The sequence below is a fragment of the Heloderma suspectum genome, chromosome 8, assembly GCF_057233095.1.
Source record: "Heloderma suspectum isolate Gila_16-S chromosome 8, 16-S_ref, whole genome shotgun sequence".
NCBI classification, from domain to species: domain Eukaryota; kingdom Metazoa; phylum Chordata; class Lepidosauria; order Squamata; family Helodermatidae; genus Heloderma; species Heloderma suspectum.
In genome coordinates this window covers 9,130,872-9,155,821 of record NC_139465.1, presented here as the reverse complement: position 1 = coordinate 9,155,821, position 24,950 = coordinate 9,130,872, and the positions used below count along the sequence as shown (strand labels likewise).

The 24,950-nt window shown below is 44.5% G+C and overlaps 1 protein-coding gene across 1 annotated transcript in view; it reads left to right on the top strand.

Annotated features, from left to right (window-relative positions):
- The window catches only part of CDH13 (cadherin 13), a 1,172,869-nt gene that overhangs the window by 495,049 nt on the left and 652,870 nt on the right, over window positions 1–24,950 (top strand). Inside the window, exon 4 of the mRNA XM_084812404.1 lies at window positions 18,081–18,197. Within this exon, the coding sequence (XP_084668530.1) occupies window positions 18,081–18,197 (117 nt within the window). The remainder of the gene's footprint in view (window positions 1–18,080; window positions 18,198–24,950) is intronic.

The window sequence follows — 24,950 nt, the reverse complement described above, 5'->3', positions numbered from 1 at the left end:
TAAAATAGTGAATGAAAAAGGGACGCAAATAGCGCCCGCTACGCTATTTGCATTCCCCTTGATTTTCGACGTCATAGTCTACGTAAATATTTATGTAGATTAAGATGGCCAAAAAGAAGGAACGCAAATGGTGGCAGCTGTAGCCGCCGCCATTTGCGTACATGGTTTTTTTGTTTTATTTTGTTTTGTTTTACCCAGAGCCCTCCGCGGCCAGAAATCCGGCTGCAGATGGCTCTGGCCTGGCCGGGCCTGGCCGGCTGCTCCGCGGAGCTGCCGCAGAGCACAGCCAGCCGTTCGAGGATTCTGGGGGAGGAATGGAGCGCCTCCCCCCCACCATAAACATAATCTGTGAACAGGTAAGTCACTTTCATACATCCCTATTCTCCTGAGCCTTCTTCAGCCTCTTCCCTTCACCCTCTGAAGTGCCCTCACTAGATGAAAATAATGGAAATTGGAGGACAGGGAAGATGGGGAGGCAAAGAACCTTGGAGCCTCCAGGTTTGGGGGATTCCAAGCAGCGAGGGCCCAGTCCATAGGATTTCACCCTAAGGGGGTGTTCCAGTGGGTGGGGAGCATCCTATGGCCTCTCTGTCACTGCCCACAACAACATAGGTCATATAGATGGGCTCAGCAGCCCATCTAGATGATGCTTTAAATTATTTTTAAAGGGGGGCAGCAAATGATGTCACCTGGCTCTGTCCATCCTCCTCCCACCCTGCCTCGCTCTTGCCAGACAGGATTGTTCTCTCATATAAATAAAGAAATGTCTGCTGCCCCAAGCATTTTGTTTTCTCCAGTAGCAAGGAACAGCATGGTCATTTTACCCAGCTGAAGATCCAGTTATGAGGTCAGAACAATAGTATTTTTCCCCCTTAAGCAGCTGAATGCCATGGCATGTGGATACATTTAGTTGTTTGCATATAATTGCATAATCATTATATTTAATGAGCAGCATGCTACTGTCCCTGCCGCAGGCATAATTTACAGCTGGCTCAAATGAAAATAAGCCCACTAATATAAATAATGCCAGAAGAAGTAGCCATCGTGAACAGTATGGATATTAATTTGTAAAACAAACAAAAAATAAAAAGTGTAGATCGTTATTTCTTCTTTTTTTCTCCAATTGTTATGAAGAATATTCTCCTCCTAGTTAAAATAGAAAGGTAGTGGTAAGGTTTAGGATGATTGGTGCTTTGGTGGTGGGGTTACTTTTTTTTTACTTTTTCTTCCTGCCTTGGAATAAGCAGGATCCTCAGATAAAGGAAAGTTATACTTAAAAGATGAAGGCACATTTGTCTGTTGTCTCCGAGAGCATTTGATTCTGAGATAATAACTGAGCAAACCATTCTACGCTGTGAAAATGCAAAGTGTTCATTTCTCCAGACGTGTCTTGGGTATTGTTCTATACAGTCTAAATTTTAGTTGGAGAAACACTTACCTTCTATTGCTTTGCTAGTTATTGCGATTTAAACAACTAAGCAGAACTACAACTATATCAAGATTTCTTTCAAAAATAGGTGGAAGTTCAGCACAGACGGGCCTATGGCGGGTGAGTGAGATGTCAGTGTGAGAACTGGTTAGCTGTAGAACTACTTAGGAACTGGGATTTGTCTATTCCAATTTGAAGTCCAATTCCAATTCCAATTTGAAGTCCAATTCCAATTAGTCTATTCCAGTTGGAATTGGTCTATGGTATTGTAATTGTTTAGGAATTAGAATAGGTCTAGGAAAATAGGAATTGGAATTGGTCTCTTCCAATTGGAATTCCAAATCCAATTCCAGTTGGTCTCATCCAATTACTATTCCAATTCCAATTCCAAATTGTCTATTCCAATTGGTCTATTCCAATTATAATTGGTCTATGGAATTGGAATTGGATTGGTCTAGGAATTGTATTTGTCTATTCCAGTTGGAATTCCAATTCCAATTCCAGTTGGTCTCTTCCAATTGGAATTGGTCTATTCTAATTGGGATTGCAATTCCTATTCCTACTCGATTCCAACTGGAATTGGTCTATTCCAATTGGGATTCCAATTCCTATTCCTACTCGAATTCCAATTCCAATTGGTCGATTCCAACTGGAATTGGTTTATGGAATTGTAATTGTCTAGGAATTAGAATTGGTCTAGGAATTGGAATTGGTCTATTTCTAGTCCATGACACTCTCAAATGTACACCTATAAGTCAAGTCCTTCCTATAAGCCCATTCCCCCTCACACGTGCTTACTCCATTTCCACCTGTTTCCACATGCCTCTCTTTAAAAAGAAAAGAAAATCCCTTATGAAAATTTACATTTAAATGCATGTTTAAATACATATTTTAACTGTATTTTTTTTCTCAAAATACACATGCCGAAAGCTATTTTCTCTCAAAATAGGTATTTCTAATGCTGGGATCTTATTCCAGAACCTCAGGCCCTGGTGCCAAATCCAACACACCTGGGGCCCCACTAAATCCCCCTAGGGCCCCACACCTTTCCCCCTAGGGCCCCACACCCCAAAGGGCCCCACACCTTTCCCTGGCTCCACCCCCTTTCCTTGACCACTGATCATTTGGTGGTTTCCTGGGCTTTGTGCAGTTTTTCCTTAATTCAAAAATGCCAAAATTCCTCTCCTAAGGCTTAGTTACTGGCAGTAATAGCTTCAAGATAAAATAGACTGTTATTTTGGCCCTGCCCCTTTTGGGTTTAGTCCCACCCCTTTTGGGTTTAGCCCCAACCACCACTGGAATGTGGCTGCCACATTCCCTTGTCCTATCCCTTCACAATCAACATACTCCAGGAAACAAGGCTTTGGGCTACACTACTTTATTAGTTAACAACTAGCATCTTTACAAATGCAGATTCTAGGAAACTCTCAGACTGCAATGAAACAGCTAATCCACAGATCTACGAATATTAGGGGTGGACGAAAGTCACTTACCTGTCCTCGAAGCTTGTTCGCGGTGGGGGGGAGGTGCTTCGCTGCTCCCCCCGCGAAGTTCAGGCCGGGGGGGGAGGCTTCCCGCCTCTCCCGGCTGAAATTCAGGCCGGTGAGGAGGCGCCTCGCCTCGCCCGGCAGCGAACTCCAAAGTTTAAAAACAAAACAAAAAACGCCCCCGTGATAGGCTACGTGACGATTAACGTAGCCTATCACGGCTAGATCTGCAAAGTCAGCCGTGATAGGCTACGTTAATTGTCACGTAGCCTATCACGGGTGACTTAAAAAAAAAAAAAGCACGTACGCAAATGGCGGCCCCCATAGGGAGCTGCCATTCGCGTTCCTTATTTGGTCGCTGTAGTCTACGTAAATCTTTACGTAGACTACAGCGACCAAATAAGGAATGGGAATAGCAGCTCCCAATGTGGGCCGCCATTATCCGTATGCGCTTTTTTTTTTTTTTAAGTCACCCGTGATAGGCTACATGACGATTTACGTAGCCTATCACGGCTGACTTTGCAGATCTAGCCGTGATAGGCTACGTTAATCGTCACGTAGCCTATCACGGGGGCATTTTTTCTTTTTCTTTTATTGCAATGGCAGCGGCGGCAGCCGGTCGAAAGACCAGCTGCCACTCCCGCCCCGCACGAACACCCGCCGAACCGCCGGCCGGACCCGCCGCCGGGAGGGACATTCGGCAAAGGTAAGTCCCGTCCCAGGGGGGTGCGGGGGGCCGGGGGTGTGTGGAGAATTTCTCCCCGAAACTTGTTCGGGGGGCCGAACATGTTGGTGATCGGCCCCCTGAAGTTTCGGGGAGAAATTCTCCGCCATCCCTAACGAATATCAATGGAGAAGACAAAGTGGAAGTTAGGGAAGTTGCCAGCAGTCTGGGCAAGAACTTCTTGGCCAGACTTGCTTCACGGGGATGCCTCTCCCGTAGGGTGGCTTCCTCCTACATTGGCTATCATTAAGGATGTGCTGAACGCTTACCTGCCATTCTGGGGGGGGAGGTCCACGGGGGGGGGAGATAATCCATTCCTCCCCCCGGAATCCCCTTCGGCTGGCTCCGCTCCTCAGCGATTCCATGGAGCTGCTGGCCGGCTCCAAAGTGCCAGCGATACGGCCGCCATAAATGGCTGCATTCACCTTAAACTAAGACCTTTACAGCTGCACATGGCATCCTGGACGCCATGTGCATCCACAGTCACTTCCCTTCAACCAGCGATACAGCATGGCAGCCGTATCGCTGGCAATCCAGAGCCGGAGGATCCGGCTGAAGAGGATTCCTCCTGAAGGTGGGGGTAAGTCTTCCATTCCGCCATGGACGCTGGGAGGCTGGATTCTTTAGGGACAGTGGCGGAATTCTCCCCCATCCCTAGCTATCATGAGTGGTCAGCCTGGTGGAGCATCTGAACTCTGCCTCTAACTTTTCCCGCTTTGCTCTGTGATGGAACCTAGCCCCTCAAGTCACACCCCTTGCTCTCCTTCTCTGAAACCTGGGTTCTCATAGTGGAGAAAAGGGGGAGGGTGTTCAGGCTGGGCCATATGTGTGTCAAGGTCTTGGAAAGAAAGTATTGCCACATCTGGGCTGACTAAGGAGGGTGCCTCCCCATTCTGGCTGTTGCCATTCTGAATCTGAGCTGCCAGACATCTTCACATGCTCAGATTCATTCCTGCCATTGGCCACCTGAAAGCTTCTCTGATGTTCCGGTAAGGCAGTTCCTCTGCTTTCAGATCCTCCCACCCACATTGCTTTGTTAATGCATTTTTTTCTCAAAATACGCATTTTAAAAAAGTATTTTGACAGTGTGTGTGTGCAGAGAAATAGATCAGGACACTCACGCGGTGTGGAAGTTTCCATGTCATCTTCAAGGGTAGCCCCATGCAGAGTGCATTGCTGTAAACTTAATGGGAGGTTACTAGTGCATAAACTGGTGTGGCCAGGTAGAAAACTAATTTTGGATTTCCATATTAATCCAGGAAGTCTGGATCAGGTCAGTCAGTGTGTACTGAAATTCAGAAAGACTGAGTTCCTATTTTGGGGTGAAAATCACATATAACAAGTAAAATGTATTGGCTCAATTAGATCAATGTCTGTGAATCAATGAACTGTGGTGGCTAGGACTGGGGTGCCAAAATTTATTTTTATGTATGTTATTTGTTAAACACATATAGCTGCCCATCAACAAGTATTCTTTGAGTGATTTACAGATCAAAAAGCAAAACAAATAGAACGTTCAGAAATACATATTTCAAAATAGAAATGACAATGAATAAAAACAGAAAACAATGACAATACAGCATAAAATATCCACCAGTATCACAAGAGGAAGAGAAAGGGACATGAAACAGCTTGGAGGGCCTCTTAGGGAATAACCCTATGCATGTTTACATGGAAAGAAGTCCTGCAATTCCCAATATTCCCCAGCCAGCTGCCTGAGGAATGCTGGGAGTTGTAGGATGTTTTTCCATCTAAACTTGCATAGGAATGTGCCCTTAATCATGTGTCTTTTTGTCTTCCTATTCGAGTGTCTGGGCTTCAGTGATTTTTACTGGTGTTGTTTGTTCCTTTCTTTCTTGGTTTGTAATTCAAACATTTCAGCTTACCTCCTGCAATTTCAAATGCTATTACCAATCGAGTGTTGCACAAATAGATTCTGCTGAAAGTTAGTTAAGCCCTGACGAGGGGAACTTGGCTGGTTGGTTGGGTGTTCTTCTGGGCTTTATAGCTAATGACTTCTGTGCTCCAGGAAACACAGAGTGCCATTTCCAAATGCAATTTTCCCCATGGGCCTTTACTCATTGCAAAGGGGTATGGAAAAATGCCACTGCATTTTTCCCACATGCATCAGATGGCAACTCATGGTTCAACATTTATATTTAACTTTCAGCAAAGTTGTGTGACTCTAATAGTGAACTCAGGTAGTGTGAGAACCAATAGAAATGGGGTTGAAATTGTCCCACCAAGAAACAAAAAAGAGATTCATGCTCAGGGGAAACCCAAGGTTTGGAGAAGTACAAATAGTCTTTAAAAACTTAATGGGTGAAAAATTCCAAACAAACCAAAACAGCCAGATGAACACTGAGGATGCTCAGAAAACTGGGGGAAACTGGGGGAACGTAGCATCCCTTGCTTGATCTCTGTACAGATATAGTATCCTGGAGGAGAGCATGGATAACGGACTGGAACCCTGAACAGGAGCACTCCTGTTAGGAGGTGAGGCTGTACTGCAGCATTTTGTTGCAGGTCCCACCTGTAGATTCTGAATAATTAATGCACATTCAGGACCAAGGGGGGAGAAGAGAGAGAGAGAGAGAGAAAGGAAAGAAAGAAAGAAAGAAAGAAAGAAAGAAAGAAAAGAAGTAGGAGCAATTTCAAACCAGATGTATAGGGAATGAAGTCAAGTGAGCAAGGTGACTGCTCTTGACTGCTCCTGAGCAGGTGTCTGGCTTTAAAAATCATTAATTTTATTCATTGATCTATGATTTATTTAAACAGCTGTTCTATTGCTCAGCTGTGAAGCCCTTCTAGTGCACTGCTGAGTCTGAGAGTGCACTTTAATGAATGCAAAGACGAGTGTTGTTTTTCAAATGATTTGGCAAACATTTTGAAAGTATCAACTGTCAATATGTAGTCTATGATGACAATCAAATGGTGTTCATGATAATTTGTACCTGGCACACTTGACAGATGTTAATTATGTCCAACAGTATCCCAGTAAACTGCTTGAAGGCAAGGAATGCATTGCAATACCGAGAGAACAATTTTTACCAGAGTTTTGCACTGTGGTGTCCTCTGGAGCTACCATGATGGAATATGAATCTATCTATCATCTATCTGTCTGTCTGTCTGTCTGTCTGTCTGTCTATCTATCTATATCTGTCTATCTATATCTATCTATCTATCTATCTATCTATCTATCTATGTATCTATCCACTGTCTATCATCTGTCTGTCTGTCCATCTGTCTGTCTGTCTGTCTATGTATCTATTTGTCATCTATCTGTCTATCTATCATCTGTCTGTCTGTCTATCATCTATCTATCTGTCTGTGTATCTATCTGTTATCTGTCTGTCTATCTATCATCTGTCTGTCTATCTATCTATCTATCTATCTATCTATCTATCTATCTATCTATCATCTATCTATCATCTGTCTGTCTATCTATTGATCGATCAATCGATTGTTTTATTTATTTATTTATTTAATTTCTATACCGCCCAATAGCCAAAGATCTCTGGTCTGTCTGTCTATCTATCTATCTATCTATCTATCTATCTAATCTGTCTATGTATCATCTATCTATCTATGTATCATCTATTTGTCTGTCTGTCTGTCTGTCTGTCTGTCTGTCTACTCTCATCTTAAGCTGTTTTATACCGAGAGAGACTATTGGTCTATGTACTGTTAGCCCATCATCTGCACTGACTGGCAGTGACCATGTACAATTTCAGACAGGTGTATTTCTCAACCCTACCTGGAGGTGCTAAAGATGGAACATGCAAAGCATGAGCTAGTACCAGAGGTAGACAAGCTGAAACCCTCCAGATGTTTTGTATCACAACTTGCATAATGATGAATGGTCAATTCATCATGCTTGCTGACACTGATGGGAGTTGTAGTCTAACACATCTGGAAGACATTGGGCCCCTGAGCTACAGCCCCTCTTCCTAACCTGTGTGCTTATGAAGGTTGTCCAATTACTGTATCTGCATTTACCACCCATGATTAGGGAGATTTGTCAGAGAACATGGAATGAATTATCCTGAAAACTGTGTGCTCCACAGCTGTGCTGCAGCTCAGGCTACACACAACCCCACCAACGATCTTGGCTGGAACTTCATCCACCAGCAAAGGTGGGGGAAGGAAACTTCTGCAAAATTTGCAGGGTGCCCACAACATCACATCATTTCAGATGGGTTGGGGCTCTACAGTTTGATGAGGTGGCCAGCTGGACTTTATATCCCTTTTCTCCCCCATACAGTTTCTTTGGGAAGCATGCTATGTAATGACATTCCCAGTGCCTGCCCTGTCTGACCCAGACCCAGGCCAAGATGACTCTTCAGATGAAGATTCTGGTATCACAGAATCTATGCACCCTGTGGGTCCCCCCTGACACTACCGATACCCCAGGCACCTCCAGCATCTGTGGTGGAGGTACACTGGGTCCCCCACCAATGGGGACTCTGACATAGGGATGTCTGGATTTTGTGAAATCTGTCCCATGTGTGTTTTGTGGATTGTGCAGTGTCATTCGCTCTGACGTCTGTTCACAGATGGATTCAATATTGTTGTTGTTGTTGTTGTTGTTATGCAGAAAAATATGCAAATAATTCCATTAGAGGGTTTGCAACAATTCACGTAATTTACATTAGTATGTGACTTTTAACATATTGTCCCCCATTCCATTCAACTTTTCCCTGCACATATTTTCCAAAATGGCGTATGTCTCAGCAGAAACTTTCAAATTTTTCTATGAGTAAATGTGTGTAAATTTTGGGAAAGTAAAAAAAGAAAAAAAGGAAAAAGACCGCAAATCCACGGACTTTGCATGCAATTTCCATATAACTAAGTGCTTTATGGCTGCAAATGGCATAACGTACACCAATTATGGCAGTAATGTTACCATGATAGGTTAATGGCAGCCACCATTCACCTGTTGTTCCTTATACAATGCCGGAGAGCCACCCCACAAAATCCAGTGGTTGTGCAAGGGCTCCGGGGAAATCCACAGGGGCCAAGCAGCCCAGGTTAACCCATGGTGGGCCCTCATCCTGGACCAGACATCAGGGGATTTGTCCATCCCTAGTTGGTTGCTGGAACAGCACCTTTATTTCCACACTCAGTACCTTGCAATCTAGTTTCCCTGACCTTGCTTCTTTGGACTGATGTCTTGTGCTGCTGATCCCTGGACTCCCAATAAGTCCCATTCCCTTGTATGGTGCCTGATTCAGACTGTTTGCCTGTGCTTGACTTTGGCTCTGCTCAGACCTTGCTTTTGGACTGCCTTTCTTCTTCAGCAGTAAGACTGTTCTTCTGATCTCTGCTTGCCTTCTGACTTTGCTGAATGGATTTGACACATAGTTCCCGCCAGGACTGAGCATGACCCAGCCATAGCAGGACAGTCACATTGTTAAACACATTTTTAATGTGACTGGCAGCTGGCTGGTTAGTGTTGTTGTTGTATTGTTGTTGTTGAAGTTTGTTCTAAAAATGTGGGGGGAAATATGGAAATAACATGCAGACAACTTGTCAAATTTGTCAAATCATAATCATTCCCACACCCAGAATATACTGCCCCAACACCCTCCCCTGTCCTGATCTTCAGGAGAGTTTTCACACACACACACACACACACACACACACACACACAGCTCCCTTCAATGCCTCCCAATTGTTTGGCTGGCCAAAAACATTCAGACCAAGCCTAGTTTGCATCCTTCCCACTAGCATCAAAAGAGTGAAGAGGAGTACCAAGTCCAGTTTGAATTTTCAATGGGGTCTTGTAGGCAAACTGACTTTCGTTAATGTTGGAAAGTAGAGATGTCAGAGAATTTAGCCACAAATCTTGGGGAGGCCGAATGCCAGCACATTCAGCCCCCCGAAATTGGTGTCAAAACAATATGCCACCCCCACGCCACCCCCCCGGGACGGGACTTACCTTGGGCGAATCCTCCTGGAGGCAGCAGCTCTGGTGGCGGTTTGGTGGCGGCGGCAGCCGGTCTTCCGACCGGCTGCCACCACCACCATTTCCAGTAAAAACAAACAAACAAACAAACATGATAGGCTACATAAAGATTTATGTAGCCTATCACGGCTAGATTTTTAAAAAATACCATGATAGGCTACGTAAATGTTTACGTAGCCTATCACGGCTGATTTAAAGGAAAACAACAACAACACACGTACACAAATGGCGGCACCCATGGGCACCGCCATTTGCGTTCCTTATGTTGACACGTCTTAGTTTACGTAAACATTTGCATAGACTAAGATGGCGAAAATAAGGGGAACACAAATAGCGTAGATGCTACGCTATTTGCGTTCCCCCTATTTTCGCCGTAGTCTGCGTAAATGTTTAGGTAGACTAAGACGTGTCAAAATAAGGAACACAAATGCCACCAGAGCTGCCACCGCCAGGAGGATTCGCCCAAGGTAAGTCCCGTCCCGGGGGGGTGGCGTGGGCGTGGCACATTTGCGTACACATGTTTTTTTTCTTTTAAATCAGCCGTGATAGGCTACATAAACATTTACGTAGCCTATCACGGCTGACTGCAGGGACGCAAATGGCGGCGGCTACAGCCGCCACCATTTGCACACCCGGCCGGCCAGGATTCGGGCGAGAAGGGACGGAGCGCCTCCCCCCCGGCCAGAATTTCGGGGGGGGAGGGACGGAGCACCTCCCCCCCACCAGAATTTTTTGGGGGAGGGACGGAGCGCCTCCCCCTCCACCAGAATTTCAGGGGGGAGGGATGGAGCGCCTCCCCCCCACCTCGAATCAAATTTCGTTAAAGGTAAGTCACTTTCATACATCTCTATTAAATGGAAAGGAAATAATAACAACAACAATTCTATACCGCCCCATAGCCGATGCTCTCTGGGCAGTTTACAAAGGTTAAATCATTAAAATACAATATACAAAGTTTAAAAACCATTTACATAAAAGCCTAGGAACAATATATACAGACAACATATAACTAAAACAACTTTAAACTATTTTTTTTAAAAAAATCCAACAATAAAGCAACACAGCTTAAAACAACACAGCTTAAAACAATATACAAATAAACAAGAGCTCTAAAAAGGGAAGGCCTGCCGGAATAATGGAGTCTTTAATGCCTGCTTTAAAACCTTCAAAGAGGTCAGCAGGCGCATTTCAACTGTAGGTCATTCCACAACTGAGGGGTGGCAAAGGAAAGGGTCCTCTTGTGTGTGGCTGCCACTCTCACATTAGGCAGATGCAGCAGACAACCCTCAGAGGACCTTAGGTGGCAGACTGGGAGGTAGAGGAGAAGGCACTCCCTAAGTTACCTTGGACTTAGACCATGTAAGTCTTTAAAGGTAAAAACCAGCACTGTATACTTTGCTCGGAAACAAAGTGGCAGCCAGTGTAAAGATTTTAAAACTGGTGTAATGTGGTCTCCACAGGATGTCCCTGAGACCAACCTGGCTGCTTTTGTACCATATTTTGTACCAGTTGACGTTTCCAAACTAGATATACAGGCAGCCTCAAGTACAGCGCATTGCAGAAATCAAGCCTAGAGGTCACCAGCATGTGCACCACCGTTACCAGGTCCACATGTTCCAGGAATGGGCATAGCTGGCATATCATCCAAAGTTGATAACAGGCGCTTCTCATCATTGCCTCCACCTGGGGTGCCCAGAACAGGGCTGGGTCAAGAAGCACCCCCAAGTTATGGACTTGCTCCTCCGGGGCGAGTGCAACCCCATCCAGAACTGGGTGACATACCTCAATACCTGAATTAAGACCCTTCATGATGAGCACCTCTGTCTTTCTTTCCTGGATTCAACTTCAGCTTGTTCTCCCTTATCCAGCCCATTACTGACTTCAGGAAGTCATCCAGAGAAGTCATACCTTCCTTGGATAGAGATGTTAAGGAGAAATAGATTTGGGTGTCATCAGCAGCATACTAACAATCAGCCCCAAACCTCCTGATGATCTCTCCCTGCAGTTTCATGTAGATATTGAACAGTGTTGGGGATAGAATGGAGCCCTGACAGACTCCACATATTTCCTCTTTTGTTTTTGAGGAACAACTATCCCTGAGCGATACCATCTGGAACCATCCTGAGAGAAAGGAGCGGAACCACTGCACAGCAGTGCCCCCAACCCCCAACTTCCTCAGGCAATCCATGGTCGATGGTATCAAATGCCACTGAGAGAGCCAAATGAATCAACAGGGATTCAATCTCCCTATTGATTCTCAGGCAAAGATCAAACACCAAGGCGACCACGGCAATCTCAAATCCATATCCCACTCTGAAGCCAATTTGAAATGGGTCCAGGTAATCAGTTTCATCCAAGACTGCTTGTAGTTGAATGGACACTGCCTTCTCGATGACCTTGCCCCAGAATGGTAAGTTACTTACTGGCCTATAATTATTGAAGTCTAGGTAGTCAAGGAAAGGATTCTTCAGAAGTGGTCTAACAATTGCAAATATGTTTCAGCCAAGTTGTACACCATCACACTTAATTCATATGCCTCTTGATATAAGAAGCTAACCGACAAGGAACACAACTGCTTTCCTGGTCAGCCCTAATGGGTTACCGATTGGCACGCCAATGGTGATTCCACCTCTCATTGTGACAAATTGGTAATGGTCCAGCCTTCTGACTCATTCCCATGACAACTTCTAATGAAGTTTTTTTGTTGTGAAGATTAATGGTGCCTGTTACCAGCAAGCAACTAGGCCATTCATTCCAACTTAAAAAAAAAGGTTTTAGGGTCCCAAAGAGACCTTTCCAGCAAGAAACAAAAAGAAAATCAACAGAATGGTGGATTGTACAGCAGTGGAGGCATTTTCAACTCTTGCAGTATCCTGAGCTAGATAGACGCTACCTTTGTCCAGCTGGAACCCATAGCAGGTATTTGCGTGTCTCTGTTAGCACCAGTCTTGAAGTTTGGCAAGAGATTACTCCTTTTGAGTGGGAAATCAAACACCTTGACTTTGTAAAGTGTTGCTGCTAGAACTCGACAGTAAAAAGTTATTTGCAATTAGGATGATATCCAAAGGAGATGTGTTTTGTGTATATGTGTGTGTGTGTGTGTAACAGGGATGGGTGAGAATTCATATCAGTTGGGGTTTGATAAGAATTTACCTAAGTTCACAAAGTTCTCTATTTTCAGAACAAAAGGAACTTGAGATTTATTTACTTTTTAATAGAATGTGTGAGAAACCAGTGGACAGATTTATCCATCCAGGCCTTTGAGGCCTTAGCAAAGTCTGGATTTGAATCCCTGTTTATTCAACCATATTAGTAGTGCTGAAGTGGAGATGTCACCACTTTTTCTTTTCTTTTTTTTCCTGATAGGCTCCTCATCTTCAACAGCTACATGGCAGGCAGGTACACTGTGGTCCTCTCTATTCTGGCAATAGCTGAATTCATCTATTTTTTGTGTACATTTCCCTGTGCACATTTAGACTGGAAAACAACCACCACAGTCACAACCACAACTCCCAACATTTGTCAGCCAGCATGGCTGGATGTGGAATGCTGGGAACCATATGACTTTTTCCTGTCTAAACATGCATAGGATTGCACCCTTAAATGATTTAATTTAGAGAACAATCCCATGGGCTAGATGCTCCAGTTTTGGAGCCCTCTGTCAGGGCTGGCATGAAGCACTGGCATACTTGGGCAACTTCAAGTAGACCACATGCCTGTCATGTATGAGGTCCCAGGTTCAATCCCTGGCATCTTCAGGTAGAGCTATGGAAAGAATCCTGAACCCCTGGAGAACCCCTGCCACCTGCAGATTGAGAAGACATGCAACTGTGAATTGACAGCACATTAACTAACATGATCACACACACACACACACACACCATACACTGTTACACACCATTCACTCTCTTTATTTTCACTGATGGAAGTTTACAATAGTATACCTACCTCCTGATATTTTACTTCCTTCCTGCATTCAAAAGCTGAAACACTGAGAAAAGTCTATCTGTTCCACTCTAAAAGGGCAGAAAGGGTATGTCCCTCCCCACACAACATCCCCCTACCGCCATCTGCATCTGTATTGTCTCAATTGCATGGTTTGTATTTTCAGTCCACAGAGGGATAATTTTTTGTCATAACTTACACAGGCACTGCAATCTTAGTTAGATAATTAGTAGTATATGCATGTAAGCTGTCCTGGATTCACTCCCAGGAATTCACAGGAGTGGACGTTGTTGTTGTAGCTGCTGTTCTTCGGTTGATGTAATGAGGGGTTGATGTAACTATATAGTTCCAAGGATACAGACGTCTGATTCTTGTCATTCTTCTAACCTATACCTCAGATACATGGCAGCTGGGCCACTCCGTCTGTGCTTCCTGCTGTAAGTGGATTTGAAAGCTTACTTCTGCTGTATGTGTGTTTTGCCTTTTGGACAGGATTCAGTTTTCATTCTGTTTTGCTTGACACATCACTTTTTTCTTTTTCTTTTTTGCCTTGCCCTTTCTAATGAATTTTTATCATGCCCAGATCCTTGGAGGGAAAGAAACTGAAAGACAAAACAAAACAAATCCAAGGGACCTTCGTGGCCGGTAACATGGAAGGCTAGAACCAAGGCTGGGAAGGGAAGGGATTGGGTGGAAAGGAGGAAGGGTGAAAGATGGGTGGAAAGGAGGTAGGGAGATGCATTTGATTTGTGTGAGCCAGAGAAAGAGGATGAGAGAGACAGGCAAGGATAAGCAGAGAGAGAGAAGAAGAGGAAGAGGAAGGGAGGATGTTGGTAGAATATAAGGACAGAGGAGTCTGGTCCTTTGGGATGGAATTTTCTCAAATTGATTACCATGATCTGGTGCTTGGCTTGTTTTCTGACCCAGAATTATCTGCTTTATGTGCATTTTGAGTACTGCACATGTTATTACTAGGAGTTGGGTCTAGGATCTGCCTTCCTTGAGAGGAAAGGCTCTGCTCACAGAAGGTCCCTTTGCCTGATTTTTCAGGATCCCCTTCTCCCACACACACCACAGTTCACCCAGTTCAGCAGGGTCTCCTGACTCTTTTTGTAGCATTTTCAGGGGGCTGCCATAGGAAGGAGGGACATGTGGAAGTCCACTTCCACCAGTGTAGTTGATCCAGCTTAAATTTGGATCCAATCATCCTAAATCTCTTTGCATTATGTACTTCTGGTGTTCTCTTTTTTTTTGCCTGTAATACTCTGGAATATGTTACAATCCTATTCACACTTACTGGAGGGCAGGTCTCATTGAAAATAGTGGCATATATTTCTGAGTAAATGACATGGAAAGGACCAGTCTTTGCAAACAGTCCCTTATGAGTAAATGTAGTGGGGAGAGGGGCAGCTAAGTATGGACAAACCCATAAGTTACACTGCAGTTAATGGCAAATATGTATGTTCTCCAAACTCAGTTCTTTGAGTTTGTGTCTGTATTTGGCCCTATGGGAAGAGAAGGAAGGTGGTGGTATAATAGTTCTTGTGAATGTATTGCAGCTATGGTGGAGGGCACAATCTGCAAACATTGTCACGGCACAGGACCAGAAAATCCTGTTGGCACCCCTGTTTCCTCTCACATTTCATCTCAGCCCTGCTGAGAAGGAAAATGGTCACCAATTCCAAGAATGGTCAATTCAAGACTAGTGAGTTCTTTAGACATTGCTTCAGGAAGCAATGGGACACTTCAGCTAGTGATGGCTGTCGTGAGAAATCCTGTTCACTTTTGGCTTGACTGTTGAGTTTCCCCGACTCAGTGAGAATTTGTGAACTGAGCGGCTGGTCAGTTCCCAAACCTTGGGAACTTTTCTGCTTTTTAAATAATAATAATAATAATGATGATGATGATGATGATGTGAGAGCCATGATTTGCACACAATTGTGGGTATAACTACTCTCAGAAATCATGATTTGAGCAAAATTGTGGCCATGACTACTCTCAGAAATTGCGATTTGAGCAAAATTGCAGCCATAAATCAGGCAGTTTGCACAAAATTGAAATTGCAGGCATAAATGGTCTAATTAGACCATTTATACCTAAAATTTGGCACAAATTGCTTTATTTATGGCTGCAATTTTAGACCATTTATACCTGCAATTTTGCACAAACTGCATTATTTACCACTGTAATTTTGCACAAATCACTATTTCCATAAAAGTTATACCAGTGATTTGCACATATATATATATATATATATATATATACATATAAAAAGTGGAAAACTCATCATGCAATGAGTTGGGCAAGCTCAGAGATGCACATGCCTGAGTCTGGGGGGCTGAGCTGGGGAAAACCCAGGGAGCTCTACCCCCTAAACAGATTCCTCTGACATCCCTAGTAGTTTCACCTTGAACGTGGAAAGTATTAGCTGTTACCTTCTGAAATCTCTGAAGCATATGAGCAAACATCTAGGATGTGCCCAACCCCCAACTAAGCATGTGTAAATCAGCAAATCTCAGGCTCATTGATATCTTCCAAATTCCATCTCAAAGTTCGTTCTGACTTGTGTCCCTGTCAGATTGTGAGTTTGGTATTTGTTTGTTTTTCTGTTTGTCAGAAAATTGTGCACATTTTCCAAATGTATTCAGAAATAATGCTCATATGTCTGTATGCATTTCTGAAAAGTTTGTATTTTTCACGTGCATTTTTCCAATGTATTCCTGCTATCCAACACTTTTTAAAAGAATCTGCAAATCATATCATATGCAAATGTATGACTTTAGATTGCATTTGAGTCTGCATTCCCATCCAGGAGGTGCAGATTTTGTAAATTTTGGTCCAAACAAATGGAAAGAAATTTCTCATGAATTCCTACCCCATAGTTCTGTGCTGTTGCAGGGACACCTCTTGTCTTGTTTCAGAAAGTGAGACATACTTGTGTAGTGTCTGATAAGATACAACAGCGTTTGTTTTTCTTAATAATTCTTTATTAGTTTTTAGTTTCATATCTCCAAAGAAGAATATGTCAAGAAATCTACAGTGTCTGCTAGTCCATATCTTTTTACCGATTAAAAATGAATACACATTCTCACATCCTCGACATTGTTTCATGTATTTCCATTTCTTTTTTCGTACAGTCCTTTTTTCCCTACCAACCCTCCCGCTCCACCCTCACCCTCCAATAGCACCCAGCACCTGAGTGATCCCACTCAGGACTAACTCAGGAAAAGAAACAAAAAACCCCACAGACGGACAAAATAATATTCAGGAAAGCAAAAGGGGAAAATAACTTAATAAGAGTGGTTAATCAAACAGTTCCACATATGGCTGCTAAATCAGGAGGACTCTGTCCTGTTTCATCAGGTGTGTAAACAATGTTAATGGGATGCCAAAGACAACATGGTCTCACACCGTGCTTCAATCCTGGGTGGGTGTTCACCTTCCATAATCTGTTGTATCTTGGTGTTAGGACTCAGGCCATCAAGATACAGCAAGTTAATCATCTTAGAGAGCAATCCTAGCCCTCCAGCATCCGCCATCTGAAGCAACTGCCTTACTCTGACTAATAGTAGGGCTGGCTCTGCAGCTACCTAAAAAAAGAAAGGAAAAAAAAAGGATGAGGAGATTCATTAACAGATACTGGAGGGAGCAATCCTATGGGGATAGGCAGCTACCTCCAAAGTCGGAGGTGACCACCTATCCAGCGCAGGGTGAGAGGAACATGGAGGGGATCTTCTCCTCCATACTCTGGCCACCCTGCATTCATGGCTAGACAACTGATTTCAGCTGTCTAGCTGCGGGACTTCAGAGTGGGGGGGGGGAGCCCAGAAGATGCATAGGAAGCATCGTATTGGCACTCCCACATTCTCTGCCCCTCCCCACCCTGGGAACACTGCCTTTTGCCCTGCTCTGTATTTCTCTTCCAAGCACAGAGCCCAGGAACTATCTGTGCAGCCTACGAGGGGGCAAGGGAAGGGGAGGGGAGGCAGTTTTCCTGTGAATGACCCTGGATCAAAGGCTTCAAGGTCATTTCCTGGAAACTGAACAATCCTATGGCCATCTAGCCACCATCTGGCGACCATAGGATTGCCCCCTTACACAACAAAGCCGATTGAGCATCTTTATCTCAGTCTTGCTTTCACCAGAACTGGAGAGCTGCAGATATATATGTGGCTGCTTTCTTCTAAGCATGTTTGCTATAACATGGGCAGTAGGATTGCAAGGTGAAGCATAAGTTATCCATCATTATCGGCATCATCACAAATAGAACGATCCTGAAGATTTCACTTGAAGGAGCTTAATGATGATCTTCATTAATCATAAGCCTGATCCCACATCTTGAACTAACAATACTTTTACAGATAATGAAGGTTGAGAAAGTCTCTTAGTAGAACTCTGGCTCATGGATCCTTTTATTCATCAGTGGGTTTTTTGGGTTTTTTTAAAGGCACAAGAAGGATAATAAATTGTCCTGTCCTAAGTAGCCTTGGGCTAATTAATCTCATTATTCTTTCTTTCATTCTTTAGGAAATCTTTAAAGCAGAAAGCAGCCTTGGAATTGTAAGGCAAAGAAGGTCTATTGTTGCAACTCCAATCTTAATTCCTGAAAATCAGAGACCTCCATTTCCAAGACCTGTGGGCAGGGTAAGTGGTGAAACAGACTGGCCCTGACTTAAAGGGATTGCTGTCTCTTATTTTTAGCCACCAATTGCAGAGGTAGCTGTGTCTACTGCCAAAAAAACCACGAAACAGTGGATTTGTTTTTCTGTGTTTTTCAGATAGGGATGCTTCTGAATTTCTCCCTGAATGTGAAGGTTCTGAATCATCTAGTTTTTGTTCCAAAGTGAAATCAACATTTTAGGACTTCTCCATTTTTTTTAATCTCAAACAATTCTGAAAACAGTTCAATCTGAAAACCCTGGAGAGCTGCTGCCAGTCAGTGTAAATAATACTGACTTATATGGACCAATGGTCTAACTCTGTATAGGGCAGCTTCCTATGTCCACAGATGACAGCTAGACAGAGGGGCCATTGGTAAGTGGAAGGGGGCATAGTTCAGTGGTAGTGCATGGGCTTTGTATGCAGACGTCCCCAGGTGGCTGGAATAGCTCTTGTCTGAAACCATGGAGACCAGCTTCTGGGGATGCTGGAGAAATCCACATCTGAATAAAAGTAGTTTGGATTTCTATGTGGCTGATCCATGTATTCTGCAACAGACCAGCTTTTTCTGAGTTGCATGGATTGCGTGGACTTATGGACCAGTTTCTTTACTTTCTGGAATTATATGCAAATGTAGTGGTAGAAAAATACATTTTTAAAAAATAATCCACCACTAGCTGAAAATGCACACGTTCCCCATAGGCTAAAGCATGAAAATGTGGATTTGGGAGCACATGGGGGTGGGTGGGTGCACATTTTAAGTGCAAATTTGCACAAATGTAAATTTGCACAAATTTGGGATTTTGGAAAAAAAATCTGATTGTGCCAATGAACAGACAATGGAATGAGAGGCATATGACAATTCACAAAATGCAGACAGAACAGATTTTACAAAATAGTACATATATTTCAAGTCAGTGTCAACAATACTGAGCTAGATGGACCAAAGGACTGATTCTGCATAAGGTAACTCCCTTTGTTCCCTAACAGTGTTTACACATACACACTGATCATGCACTACAGAAAGCAATCTTGGTGTGATCATACACATGGTTACAGAAAATATATTTTTGAGTGGTGTTATAAGGTCCAGGTAGCTGTGCATAATGGGAGAAAAAAGCTGCCCTAAAAAATCAATATTGATGTCATTGTAAATGTTGTACGGCAGTTCTTTGCAAATGGTGTATTACCCAAGCAAAGGAGCTCATATGAGCACCTGTACAACACTATATGGGAAGAACATTGATTTAATCATAGGAATGACCCCACCAAGATTACCTATTTGCAGTATTTCAGCCAAGTGTATGTGTGCCTCCATGATGCAGAGGAGGAAAAAGATGAACTGAAGAAGCTGAAAGTAACCCCCACATGCTTCAATACCCCATGGTGCTTCAAGAACAGAAGCCTGATGTTTTGATGTAGATAGCCTTTAAAAAATTTGGAAGTATAATTTGGTGAGGATGGTCATTCCCATTAACCCAGATGGGCTCCCAACATTGCCTCTGAAATCACCCCAGCGCACATCCTGTCCTAAAATCCATGTTTGCAGCAGTTGTGGTGGTTCCTAGCCTCATGCCATCAGGGCAGAATTTTTGTGTGTGCTAGAGGACTCAACAGATTTGAAAGAAAGAAAGAAAGAGAAAGAAAGAAAGAAAGAAAGAAAGAAAGAAATTTATACACATATATATTGCTGTAAAAGTACGAAGGTGTTTACACATGTCCTTTTCACTAGGGCTGGTCAGAAACCCCCCAATCTGACTCAGAAGCCGCTTTGTGGCTTTGGAGGCGAGACTGATTCTGCTCGGGCTGATTTGGGGGGGAACCCAACACAGCTCTGAACCCCACTTTGGGCCTCCCTGATGCCCCTGTGCAAACCCCCAGCTCCTTACCTTGCCGCCGCATTCTCCTCTTCCCACTTCATTACCTCCTCCTCCATCACCACCTCCTCCATCACCGCCGCCTTCTCCTCCTCCTCTGCTGCCGCCTTCTCCTCCTCCATCACTGCCTCTGCTGCCGCAGTCAACACCGCTGCCAGCTCCTGAGGCCTAGACATGTGCCGGCTATTATTGCAGGGAGTCACCATTTTAAAAATGGCAACTCCCTGAAATAAGAGCTGACACCCACCCAGGCCACAGGAGCTGGCGACGGCAATGGCGGCAACTTGGCAGTGTGGGCGGTGACGGAGCCAGCAACAGAAACGACAGCAGCGGCAATGGTGGCAACAGAGGCAGCAGTGGACGTGATGGTGGCAGCAACAACGGTGATGGGCAGCTCTCACCTGGAGGTGCCGGAACGGCTGGGCAGGGTGTGCTGAAGCTCCAAAGCACACTGAAGCTCTTTGGAGAGCCCCCGACCCACTTGGGCTTGCTTCATGCCCCCTCCGCTTCACCTCAGAACCACTTCACCTGTGCACCACTTTGCCTGTGTAGCACTTCAGCCTGCTTCAACTGGGGCTTTGGGCCTTGAGCTGAAGAAGTGGTGCACAGCCCTACTTATCACTTGGATTAAATTTGAAGGGCAATGCACTTATAATACGTTTATCAGCAGCTCTATATTCATCCACCATACACCCCTTTTTTAAAAATCGAATTCAGGGAGGGGAGCCTTTGCAAATACTTTCATTTCAAGTGGCACACTCAGCTCTTGAATCATAATGGTTATAGGTCCAGATTTTATAAATAAATAAATAAATAAATAAATAAATAAACCCAGTTGAGCCAGATGCTGCTCAGGGTATAATGAAGAAAGAGAGAACAAAAGGGTTGGGGAGAAGCAGGAAGAATAAGGAAAATAGAGCTGGGAGAGGAGGAGAAGAATGAGTGGTGAGTGGGTAAGTTACTCTTTCTTACTCTTCTGATCCACTACACAGCTGATCAGAGTAGTGCAGCTAGGAGGGCTGGACCTTGGGGGTAAAGTCCAGGGCCCCAGAACCCAACCCCTGCCCAAAATGATCATCCAGAGAGTGGCAGGTCATGAAGACAGCACATGTCTTTATTAATTTGATTTATATGCCACTTAGCATATCTAAGAAATGTGCATACACACACACACATACATATATATGGATTTTATGCCCATAGTCACAATGGTGCTACCATTTAAATGGCTTTAAACTACCGCTGTGTCAAATATTTTGATTCTTCCATGTTCAGCAATTCATTGGGGGAGAGGGGGTAATTAGAACTCTTATGAAAGAGTCTGGGGAGGTGAGCATTTTGAATAATTTTCTCTTGGGGAGGAGGACAGGGTTTCTACTTACTGTTTTAAGTGCAGGCAAGGACTGCAGGGTCTTCTTTCTATTTTTTTTTCTTTTTCTTTCACTTGGAAAACACCCCCTGCACATGCAGCGGCCTGGAGCCCTTTACTGAGAGGCTTCTTCAGCCCAGCAGCTCTTCTTGAGCTGCCATGAGATCAGGGGATCGCTCACCCCCTCTCTGAAGGATTTCAGGAAGCACTTGCCATTTGTAGCCTCTCTACAAAGCAAGAACAAAATGGGCTTTTAGGATTAGAAAACAATGACAGCAGCTGTGTCCTTACCTGGAGCAGCGCAAAGCTCTTTGCAGGGAGGTGTTTGGGAACTCCTGCTGGACTGTTAGGGATGGATGAACTCAGTGCAGTCTGAGCTTGGAGAGCTGTCCAGGAGTGTGCGTGCCGCAGCTGCCCGCTCCCCTCATTGAGCAGCCATCTTTTACCCAAGATGCTCACTATCCTTTCATAGAATTATTGCACACAAGGGTGGCCAGAAAGGGCCATTTCCACAACACTGAGAGGCCTCTAATGTTGTAGAACTGGCCCTTTCTGGCCATGTTATGCACAACAATAACTCTCTGAAAATATAGAGCTCCATGTTGCATAAAAGAGCTCTATACTTGTACTGGGGGCAGGGAAGGATCGAGCCTGTCTCCTCTCCCACCCTGGGCCATCTACACAGGGGCAGTAGCCTGACAGGAGGAGGAAGGTGAGGGGGCTCCCCTCTTGCCTCCCTCCTCCCATCAAGCTGCTGCCTTTGCATAGCTGGGATGAGGGGGGGAGAAAGGATCGCTCCTGTCTCCCGTTCCCATCCTGGTCCAGCTACGCGGGCAGGGGCGGGGCAGCTTGACAGGAGGAGGAAGGTGGGTGGGGCTTCCCTCTTGCCTGCCTCCTCCTGTCAAGCCACTGCCTTCACGTACCTGGGATGAGGGGGAGAGAAAGGATCGCTCTCCCTCCCACTGAGCCATATGCCAGCAATTTCTGTTTTAAAATAAAATCTTGCACACCATGTCGATGGGCAGTCTATGTCCATAGACTTATACACAAAAACAGTGCTGTTAATCTTGCATATATGGGCGATTCATGGCTTTTTTTGCATATAAGTCTATGTGTGCACATAGACTTATATGGAAAAAGTTCAGTGAATCACTCATATACTTAAGATTCACAGCACTTTTTTTGCCTATAAGTTTATGGACACATTTTTTAAAAAAACATGGCAATAGTGATAGAGGCAGATGGGCCTGGGTAAGTTGTGGGCCGCTTGCCAAGTGCCGGAGGGGCTTGAGTGCAGTCTAGAGACTGGTGACTGGGGTGTGGGGAGGGCTCAGCAGGTACAGCTTGGGGGGCAGGCATCAGTGGTCCAACAGATTTGTGGACCAAAATGGGCACCCGCACCATCCCTTTGGACTGCAAGCCTTTCTGCAAAGAGCTCTCTCCTACTGCAAGCAAGAGCAGAATGCTTTTCTAAGGCTCTAAAAACCCCATTTGTTGCTTGCAGCTGCCCAGGGCTGTTTGCAGAAAGGGAAAGGCCTCTGTAGCCCAGAAGCAGTTTCTGAACACCTATGAGAGAAGGTGATGTCCTGTGGTCTCATGGGAGTTCAAGAATTGCTGCTGGGTTAGAGAAGGCTCTCTGGAGAGTCTTCTTGTGCTGCTGCAAATGCAGGGGGTATTTTTGAGGTAAAAAAGAAGAGGAAAGGGGAGGAAGAAAAGGAAGAAAGGATACAAAAGAAGAAGGGAGAAAGGAGAAGATCCCTCACCCACCTCCTAAACTTAAAAAGATATGTGGAAACCCTGCCCCCCTCCCCAAGGAGAAAAAAAAATATTCAAAATTCTCCTCCTCCCTGTGAAGGAGGCAGAAAAAAGCATTGCCTCTTTCTCAGGAAGAGAAACAAATCCCCAAATAGGGGGCAGAGTTCGGCACAGCACTGGCTTAGACTGCAAACACTCGGGGTATTAACAAACAAACAAACAAACAAACACACAAACAGCAACAACAACCAGGGACAGTATCCCACTGTGTCACTCTGTCAAGGGAAATGATGTTGCGTGACTGGAAACTAAGTTCCAAAAAATCCACAAGAGGGGAATCCAACTAAAGTTACATTTGCAGGATGACAATTGCACTAACAGTTGTGCATTATGCTTGTGCAAACAGCTGTCCAACCTGTTGTGCTACCAGTTGCTCATTCCTCTTGCACAACCCATTGTGCAACTGGTTACACAACTGCTTGCACAACTGGTTGCACAATCATAATGGGCACAATGGAAAGATTCAGTGGAGCTCTACTACCACTATTTGAGTTTGCAGAATGAAACCATTGGATACTGCCTTAGTGTTGGCAAACGCTTGCTTATTGTTATTATTGTTGTTATTATTTCTGACATATCATGAATGTGGAAACAGTTGTAAAGCATGGAATGGGGGCTGGAGCCTTGGAGGTGAAGAGAAATGTCAGTTGTCCAAGCAGTAATACCCCTATAGGGATGGATCATAGGGATGGATGGACTCACCTCTGTCCATGGTGCCAGGCACTTGCTGAGTTGTGCTGGCCGTCCACCCCTGTTTGGCTCCATGGATGAGTTGCCGCATTGTCTTTGGGCACCTGGTGAGCACCCAGTGGCTACCCGACCCCCTCAGTGAGCCGCCATTTTGAAAATAAAAATGGCAGTTCATGTTTTTCTGAAAATGTAATATCGCAAAAATGGCAGCCGTAAAGGGGCCATGTACGCAACATTGCAGGTGCCTTTACGGTTGCAATTATGTAACATTACATTCATGGCAAAATTTGAACTGTGTTTTTTTTTTTGCAAAATGGCAGCTTGCTGAGGGATTGAGGGACTACCGGGTGCTCATGGGCCATGTGATGGCTCAGCCACCATGCGATGGCTAAGCATGGTGGCTCAGAAAACAGGGGCTGGGAGGTCAAGCAGTGTTCTGGACTTAGGCCCCCTTTCAGACTCCTGTGACATCCTAACTGCTCAGTGGCAAGTTTGGAAATGGGGACCAGAATGTCTGGCGCTACATGAAATGCTGAAAAAAAAAACCAACACACAACACAAAACAATGTGATCTTGGAAGGGGTGAGGACTGTTGACCCTCATGGGTGGGATTTCAAGGTGCCTGCAGGTGCCGTCTTGGCAATGGCAGCATTTGCTTGGCAAATTGGACTCCTGGTGTGGTGGCTGATGGGATGAACTTCAGAATACAAAGGTGCACTATTGGGCACATAGATGTGCCATGTAGAACATTCTGAAAGTGGGACCATTAGCTTTTAGTTTGTTTGTTTTTTTTCTGTCTCAGCAGCAATCTCAGAGGGAAGCCAAAGAACAAAAATTCACAGACAAGCCAAGCAGTTTGGGTGTAATAAAAATGTAATATTGAGTGTTATTGAACTTGCTCCCTATAAGGGGGAACACAGCTGAGTTGATCAATAAAATGCTATAATGAGTTACAGTCATCAGGTCGGAGTGGGGAAAATGAATTAG